This window comes from Cucumis sativus, assembly GCF_000004075.3.
Source record: "Cucumis sativus mitochondrion chromosome 1, complete sequence".
Taxonomy (NCBI): domain Eukaryota; kingdom Viridiplantae; phylum Streptophyta; class Magnoliopsida; order Cucurbitales; family Cucurbitaceae; genus Cucumis; species Cucumis sativus.
This window is the reverse complement of record NC_016005.1, coordinates 81,392-90,882: the sequence shown is the minus strand read 5'-3', so window position 1 is coordinate 90,882 and position 9,491 is coordinate 81,392. Positions and strand designations below refer to the sequence as shown.

Here is a 9,491-nt window from a genome sequence, read left to right as displayed (position 1 = left end):
TTCTGATTTCAGTGACTGATGAAAGGCGAGATCTAATTGAGTCTGAAGAGTTAAGGAGAGAGAGGAGGCTTATGAAAGAGAAAGATCTCATTCCCGACTCCCCTACTCTTTCCTCTTAGTTTGAGCTTGAGGCGCCTAAACCTTCTCTGGTCCGACCCCAGTTTAGATGATTTAGATGAGAATGCACCCCAGAAGGTCAAATCTGAAATTTCATGAGCGTCAACTTTTCACGTAAACAATGGATTTGCTTTCCCACTACTTTTCTTTGAATCTGCAAATGTAATGTAGAAGGAGGGATGGAGCGTGAAAGATGTACAATAAGGCCTTTTCTTTCGACCTGCAGTTTGCGGGGTTGAATCCATGGGCAGCTAAAATCAGTCCTTCTTTCTCTCTGGATCCTCTAATCAATCACCTTCTTTATCCCAGTTAATCTTGTGAAAGGGCTTTATATTGGCCCTGGTCTTACGATCTCATTCTCTATCGATCCACGGACGATCTATAATGGCGCATGAAAAGCCACGAATAAACTCATGCGTATAAGCGAGATCCGGTCACATCTGAGGCATCAAAGGCCACAGCTGCCCCTGAAAGGTGAGGCTACTTCTACTACCCGGGCCGCTGGCTCTTCTTGTCTTGATGGAAGCCCCCAAAGAGCGAGGTGCCTTCTCTTTCCTAACCTTGAGTAAAAGAAGTCGTATCGGCGTGTCCCACTAACTTCAAAAGGCTTCGGCATCCTCATTTCATTCATTTCTTTCCGAGAATCATTAAGCACATATTATTTCTATGGACCGACCGCTTGAACCCAGGATCATGAAATCAGAGTGAAAAGAGTATTTCACAATCAAAAATCAGGAAAGAGCCCATCCCTTTTTAGATGCTTCAGCCAGTTATAGACATATCATAATCAATATGATAAAAGCTAGGTTCTTCTCTTCATATTAATGAGCGGCTAATTTCATATCCCTACGAAGGAGGTTTTTATGATTGACTTTACTATGAAAAGATTACTAAAGTAGGACGTAGAAGGAGGTGGAGGTTTGCGCTCCGATACATTTTTTTTGGATAGTTTTTTCAAAATCATTAATACCGATACATTTGTTTTTGATAATCTTTCGTCATCATTAAGTAGGTTAGAAAGAGTGCAGTTAGCATTATCCCTTGAGGATGCCTCATCCGTTCTGAGATCGGTATCCTCTTTCATTCTCTCTTTTCTTCTTTGAATTTGGGATGTGAAAAAAATGCCTATCTCTTTCCTCATGGATCCCTTGCAGCTCGACGAGGATAGGCTTTCTGACAAATAAATAGTAGGTGCAGAGAAGGAGAAGATCTGATTTCTGTCTAACTCTAATAATAAGTTCTTTCTTTTAGAATAGCCCCGCAACTCATCGCAATATTCTTTGCGCCTCCGCTGATTCACTCAATGAATTCAGTCTTGTCAACGCATATTGAATTGCGCCTTCTATAAAGAACTTTGCGACTAATAAAATCAAGAAAGCACTACGCGGGAAGAAAGAATATCCTTAGCTGCCGACAAGCCTCAAATTCTTATCATAAGCCCACTACGCGGTATAAGTCGGCTAATCAGTTTCTCTTTCTTTTGAGTCCTCCTCTCCAGCCAATAACATCGATCAGTCGCTTCGCTTCGCGCCTTTGGCTTTCCTCTTATATCCTTCGGTTAATTACGGATAGTCCTACTTCTGTTAATTACGGATGGTCCTACGGATAAATCCTGCGGACTACTTCCCTCCATATGGATGGTCCTACGGATAAATCACCTGGACCTTTCTTTGGCACTCCGGACCCTGGACCTTTCTTTGATGGTGCAAAGAATATATAGAAGGCTCAAAGAATTTGAGAGGACGAGAAGTCAAAAAAGAATCCCTGAGTCAGCGAGAGGTAGCGCACTACGCGGTGGGGTAGGTCGGGGAATCGGGCTACTAGGCCAGATTGACCTTATGAAGTTGATTCGCTTTTTGAAGTTTTGAAGCTGAGGCTTTAGTTGCAGCAGCTCTTTCAGCTCTTTCATTCTTCAAGGTAATTAAGTAATAGAAAGAAGATTACTTACCGTATCCAGATGGATCGGCCGAAGAATTCTCTAAGGAGATACTCCTTCTTGTCCTGCACTTTCTAAATGGGACAGCATGAAAAGCCGATGACGAAGTCTTCTCAGTCTAAGAATCGGATTAGGAAGCAAGGCTCAATGTAATATGAGTGATCGAAGCCGTATTTAGAGAATCAAGGGAAGGGAACATCGTTTACGCGCGAGAGGAGAAGGTCTTTTTCCTAATGGAGAATGTGCTAAGCATATGCTAATCCTTGTTCATTGATTTCTCACTTGGCTATTTGCCGTCTTTTTTGCTGAGAAAAGTACCACTAGAAAGTCCAAGAAAAGCAGTAAAGATCAATGAACAAAGGCTCAAAGAATTCTCGAAGGATGAAATCAAATCAATGAAGAAGTCAATGCCCACGGAGCGGGGAAGACAAGACTACGTAGCTACTTTCATCCGTCCGAAGTCCTCCGGACTATCCATTAGGTCCATTGAATTTAGCGGTCACAGCTCCCAATAGCATCTGATGACGAAGGGGAAACTCAGGCCTCAGGGGGCCTAGGTTCTATGGGGATCCGCTGTCTTGAAGCTGAAATCGACGAAAGAAAGGTGCGAAGCCTTAGAGGAAAGAGAAGATCATCAGAGCTTTATAAACGAGGATTCATATCTTTCCTTACTTGAGCACTTTCGCAGTTTCAAGCTGATGAACCACTTTAATAGACTGATATTCAGATGAAAAGCGGTCCGCTGCTTTGACTTTTTCTTTTTCCAACTACTGTGACGACGAAAGAAAGCAAAGAAAGTCAGCTTCTTGCAGGTCCCAATAAGCGGCCACGGAGCGGTCTACTCGTCTTGGAAAGCCTCATCAGTTCAAGAAAGATTCAATCAATTTCAATCAATGCGAGTCCCACCCCAGGAAGGAATATTCTGAGGCGGGATATGTCGTCAGTGTAGAAAGAGAATGAGTTCATTCTTCAACGCATATTTCATTGCGCCTCTTCCTTCCTTCTTCGAACCTTTTGGTATGTATTGCCCCCTAACTATAGATCAGATCCACCAGACGAGAAAGTCCATTCCGCACTGCTGCTCCGTCGTCGGACTTATCTTATCCACCAAGGGATTCCTTTCATTTCTGTGGATTGCGTTGGAGGAAATCTACCAAAGCTAGGCAGATAGATAGACTCCTTCCCCGCTGCTAAGGGAGAGCAAGAAAAAAAAGCAAATTCTTGTTTTTGACGCCCCTGGGTATGCAGGTACTAAAAGTCCTCTCACTACCAACCAGAAGACATCATCTGGCTGGGTCTTGCCGGTATCAACAACAAGAAAAAAAAAGAAGCAAATGGAAACAGCAACTAACTATGGCTCTTGGCCCAGACAACGCCCTAGGCTACGGGGAGATCGGAGCAAGAAGGCCTAGACGAATTCTTCCTGGGCAGCTGTAAGTAGATCGAGAGGTCGTTCCGCCCCTTGTCCCCGAATAAGGGTAATATGTTCTCATAAAAGGTTGCTCCAATCTGACCTAGCTGGCGAGCGATCCCAGTTCGCAGCAGAGAACAAGACAGGAAGCGAGCCTACCTTTGTTCGCTTCTTCTCCACCAAGCACGGAAGTTTAAGGATAACTGTAGGTCGGTGGCTACCTAAGGAAACTCCGATTCGATCCGCCCCCCGGCTGGGAGGCATCTACCTCATCCCGATCACAAGGAGAGGTTCACCATGATGGGGGTACTTCTTTTTCCCTTCCGGAAAGAATGAAATGCATAGGGGACCATCCTTTTGTTGCGGCATGCTCCTGAGATTTACGGATTCGCAGGGGGCCTCAGGCCCTACTTAGTTGACTGACAATGAAAAAGGCTTACGAAACTAAGTAGGACCTTTTGAATTTTTTCTTAAGTAGTGCGAAGCTGCTTTGCTCCTCTCAAGAAAGAAGAGGATATGAAGAACTCAAGAAAGAAGACAAAGATCGAATGAAGATCTCATGAAACTCTCTTTCTTCTGATCTCTAGCGTAGTGGGCTGCCTCTTGAAAGTAAAGAGAGTCAAGCTGCTTTCCTCCTTTTCAGTAGGGGAGCGAAAGGTTAGACCTTAGAAAGTCAACGAACAGCAGTTCTTCTATGTAGGTATGGCCTTCCCCCTTGACTTGACTCTCCTAACGTCGAGCTAATTCGTAACCTTTGCGTAGCGTAGTAGAATGAAGGCGTAGCACCGACGCTCTCTTATCTATTAGCCTAAGCGTCTTCGCTAACTCGCTCGTATACAATACATTTAGAGGGTAGGCTAGGCTAACTCAGCCGCTTACTTCTAAAAATCTAGGGCTAAGTAGCGCCTTTTCCTTTAGGTCCAAGGTAGCGTTGACAAAGAAGAAGAGACGGTTAAAAGACAGCGATCTAGCAATAGAAATATATATAGGCCAGCAAGCGATCCCACGTAGCGGTACGAATCGAAAGATCTCTTTTTGATGACTTCCACTTCGATAATTCTTTGACCCCTGAACTTTTCATTGAGGCGAAGGTTCAAAGTTCGGTTAATTACGGAAAGTCCTCCTTCGGTTAATTACGGATAGTCCGACTTCCTTCCATATGGATAGTCCTCCGGATAAATCCTGCGGACTCCGGACCCTGGACCTTTCTTTGATGGTCCTCCGGTCTTAATACTCCTAACTACGGGCTCAAAGTATTTGAGAAGATTTTCCGCTTTCTTTTTTCCTGATGGATAGTCCTTCGGACCTGTCTTATGGAGCCTTGATTTTGTGGAATGAATGAGTCCTACAAGATCCAGTCAATTAATACGGAGTGGGCTTGCTTTGGGCCTCAGTAGCTTAATATGGGACTTGTTTATGAAATCCATATGAAATTCAGAGCGGACTAGAAATCCTTTATTTAGTTCAAAATAAAGTATCCAGATGACTATTCATCCTATTTAAATAGTGGGACTGATTTTGATCCATATTAACTTTTAGTAGGTTCCTTGCCAGGGCCCTATTGATGAATGAAAGAAAGGGTTTCTGAGCCCTAGCCCTGTAAGCCCACACCTGTGTAGAGTAGATCGTTCAACACCTGCGGCACAAACCCATTTTTGACCTATTGGTCCTAGTATCATAGGCGACCGAACGGCCGCCCCCTAATTACTAGACCAACCCGCTATAATAATTCCATAAACACCTAGCGAAGATATGGCAAACAAATAAAGTAGCCCTATGTTCGGATCTGACAATACAATACCATAATCAAAAGGTACAACGGCCCGAGCGACCAGACTTAACATAAATGTAGCCACTGGAGCCATTCTAAAAAGGGAGAAATTAGCACTACTTGGTGAAAGAGGTTCTTTTATCATCAATTTCAAACCATCTGCTAGAGGTTGTAACAATCCGAACGATCCCACTACATCAGGACCCTTTCGACGTTGCACAAAAGCCATTACTTTACGTTCAGCTAGCACTAAAAAGGCTACTCCTAGTAGAAGTGGTAGAATTATTCCAAGTATTTCAGCTGGGACTGCTATGTACGTTTTAGATTTTCTATTCACTGACGATCTGGCCTGGTCGACCCAATCATGATATTAATGGATCGGACCTTTTCTCGAACCGGATCCCGAGAGGTCCAAGATCGAATCCTCTATCTGAAACTCTACTGAGAATGGAAGCTTAGCCCGCCTCAATGCTTCTCCATTAACTGCAACATAAACTCAGTCAACGGATTTCCCTCTAACTAGCGGCTGAGAGTAAGCAAGCTACCTTCTCAAAATAAGCGGGGTTGACTCAGAAGAATCAAGGTCTTTTATGATTTCAAAGACTATTGAAAAGATTAGTCTGCGAAGACAGAAAAGAAGATAGAGATGTATGAAAGAGAAGATAAGAACTTGATAAACCAAATAAGAAACCTATCCGCTAACAATAACAAGAAAGCGCAACTTCTATTTTGATGCGTGAAAAGCCTAGGCTAAAAAGAAAGAATCTCATCTCAATATCCTTTGAGCCTTATTTCCGGAAATTCAATGGAAAGACGCAATGGGCAATATGGGCCTCCGGTTCAAAGAATATTGACTAGACTTCCAGGCGCAAAGAGCGAGGAGCAAAGATCTATGGCCCACGTAGCGGGATATTGTAAGAATATTGCCGGATACCGAGCCTTATCCACGATCTGAATTCAGCCTGATTTTTGTCTTCTCAATCGCATATTTCATTGGGCCTCAGTAGCTTAAATATGATAAGGACATCTTTGCAAATTCAGACCGGACCGGAGGGGGATAATAAAGAAGAAAGACATCTGATCTCAGACCTCTTCTCCAGGTAAAGCAAGAAAAAGAGATCCCTCTCCGGCTAAAAGAAAGCGGAAATCTTCGAGTCCGTTTTAGAGTCCTTCTTCTTCTTTCTGGGAGTCCTCCTTCGGTTAATTACGGATGGTCCTACTTCCATATGGATAGTCCTACTTCCTTCCATATGGATGGTCCTACGGATAAATCCTCCGGACTCCGGATAAGAATCCTGCGGACGTAGGACCCTGGACCTTTCTTTGGCACTACGGGCTCAAAGAATTTGAGATTAGAAGCGCCTTACTCTATATATTCTTTGCGCCTTCTCTATATATTCTTTGCGCCTCTACGAAAATTGAATTCAGCCTTTAATAGAGTGATTTTTCTTTGCCTTGGCCTTACGAACAAGAGAGAGCCGAAACACAGCTCCTGCTTACTCAAAAGGAGTTCTTTCTGTCAACTGGGTCCCGCTTTAGCAACGAATCCAAATTGTCTCGTTAACAAGACACCGATCTGACTCCGCAGCCTTTGTTCATTGACTTATCAAGGAAGGTTGAGAAATTCAGTACCCTCACGCGCGCCCCTGCGCCCATACCATCGGGCGGAGAAGTCGGAACTGCTTCGACCGATTGATTCTGCTTTTCGTCCTCCTCTTTATTAATCCATTTTCTATGCATGAACTAAAAGATAATGAAAGACCTGCGCTCACCCTGAAGCTTGAATCTTCCCCATGCGCCTTTACCCGAGTAGATCGAAGCGATATAAATAGAAAGCATGAATCAAGCTGAAATCCAAACCTTTCGTGGTGGGAGTGGAACGTGGAAAGTTCAGTCGAACCCGCGCTTGACCCCTTTATTGATTAGGGCGAAGAAGTATCCCCCTTCCCACGGAGCGGTGGTGTGTGATTTTCTTCTTTTGGAACGAAGTCGAGACTAGAGGAAGGAGGAACTCCCCACCATAATGCATCAGATCTAGATCGGGGAACCGCGGAGTGGGGGCCATATCGGGGAAGAGTAGTCGTGGGACCGGACTATGTTCTTTCAGTCATTTAAGTTGGCACATCATTGGGCTTTGACAGGTAAGATCCAGGGGATCTGGCTGAGTACGAAAGGGAAGACCCAGAAGTCTATCCCGAAGGAGAAGGCTTTGCCGGACGCGCAAGAACACGGACCCTTGCTTCTCCCGTGGAGCCTATGTATCAGAAAGAACTCTCTTTTCATCTCGTTAACCCTATCCCTTTTTTGGGTCTCTATTTCTTCTATAGAACTAACTCGGACCAACTCTCTTATATAAGAAAGAATAAGGAAGAAAGAATTCCATCTTCTTTTTCTATGCAAAAAATGAGATAAGTTCCACGCAATATTCAAAGCTCCTAACTACGGGGTGAAGGAGACGGGAAAGGGAGAATCAAAAACCATAAGGAGGCTCAACTTCCTCAATAAAAGAGATCAATGAATCAATGAATAAAGTCTTACTACAGGACGCTTACCTAGCCAACATTTAGATCCTAAGAAAGGTCACATCTCGCACGAGAATCAAGGTTTCCGGATCGAGAACCGTATATGCCATCGGGTATATAAAGGATCAGAGTGAGGCAGCGAGGCATAGGATATTGGAAAAAAGAAAGTCAGAAAAGAAAGAGAAAGCCTAGCGAACAAGGCAGATCAATTATGAATTTGGCGGATGAAAGGAAAGTTCAGTCAGATCAGCGGCAAAGAGATCAATGAACAAAATAAAGAAAGCACTTCTAATGGGCAATATTCTTTGCGCCTCCGGACTGGATCTTCTAAGATCAAGCCTAGCGAAGCGAAGAAGAAGAAAGCCTACTAAAATCAATGAACAAGGTGCAATGTTCGGTTAATTACGGAAAGTCCTCCGGACTACTTCGGTTAATTACGGATGGTCCTCCGGTCTTAATACTCCTAACTACGGGCTCAATGCAGAATATTGCGGTTTGCGTGGTCAAAGAATTTGAGAAGCTGCTCCTACTTTATCTCAATGTTTAGAAGTGGTTCAACCTGCACTCCTTAATAGAAAGCCGAGTACCTCGGCAATATTCTTTGCGCCTTTCTTCTTTTCTTAGATAAATGCGCTTCGCGCCTGAGCAATATTCTTTGCGCCTCTTCCTCGGAGGATTCTGCGCCCGACTGAAGATGAGGACAAAGAACAGGGTTTCCATTTCTTTATAAGTTAATATGTGGATCAAAATCAGTCCCATTATTTAAGGTCAAATCTGACACATTTTTCTTTGCAGTCAAATAAAGGTCAAAAAAGAGTAGAGAGTGGACAAGATGTAAAATCAAAGTATATAAATCTCGTTTTCAGTGGTCAAGAGATCAATGAAAAATCAAGCTCCAGATGAGTTGATGGAGAATCTATATGATTCAGATAGTTTCAGCTTTCTATCTCGATCTTCTTCTTCTTTGTCGGCGAATCTAGTAATATGGAATGAAGCAATCAATGATTGAGAACAAGTCCTTCCCCTATTTTTGACTATTCATCATATTTTCTTGCAGACGAAGTCCTTTTTTAGTGGAAGGCAATCGCATCGCAATATTCTTTGCGCCTCTCATATTGAATTGATCCGTCGTGGGATAGTCCGGAGGTCTCTTTGTATTTGGTACACTAAAACCACTTTGAACCTTTCGTACTTCAACTTCCTCTTTCTTCTTCCGATCCAACTCCGAGCAATATTCTTTGCGCCTTCCTAGCTGCTGCGGATGGTGCGCGGGTTGGAAGAGTGAAGAAGTTATGGTTTAGGGCTAGTGAGTTACTAGACGTTCGTGAAGGCAGACGCGCTCGTAGACAGAAATAAATAAGGGTGAGGACCGAGATGATCCACTCATATGAGTCAAAAGTCTACCTGGAAATCTCATATATGGAATGAGAAGACGAGAAAGGAGGGGTTCGGAAGTGACCGATTTTCATTCAATTTTTAGTTTGAAGTAATAGGTTGATAGTCCTTCGGACGGGTACAAGAGAGTAGAAAGAGGTAGTAAACGGGAGTCAAGTTTGGGACTCTATCCCCGTCCTCCCTCGGAAAAAATATGATTCACTCACTCATTCATTCAATATTCTTTTCACCTTCGGACGTCGCATATTGAATTGCGCCTCCGGACTGCTCAAGTCATATTTCCTTTCAATAAATAGTGCTTTATCTTTTATCAAGCTCTTATTCCGTCTTCGTCAAAAT

General features: G+C 43.5%; 1 protein-coding gene across 1 annotated transcript, besides 1 other annotated feature.

The window, feature by feature from the left end:
• Positions 1–5,167: 5,167 nt before the first annotated feature.
• nad1 (NADH dehydrogenase subunit 1) lies at positions 5,168–5,554 on the bottom strand (one part of a trans-spliced gene, as the record gives it). Coding sequence (YP_004849322.1) covers positions 5,168–5,554 — 387 coding nt within the window.
• Positions 5,555–7,767: 2,213 nt separating this feature from the next.
• Positions 7,768–7,806: a sequence feature (chloroplast-like DNA).
• Between the last annotated feature and the right edge of the window lie 1,685 nt (positions 7,807–9,491).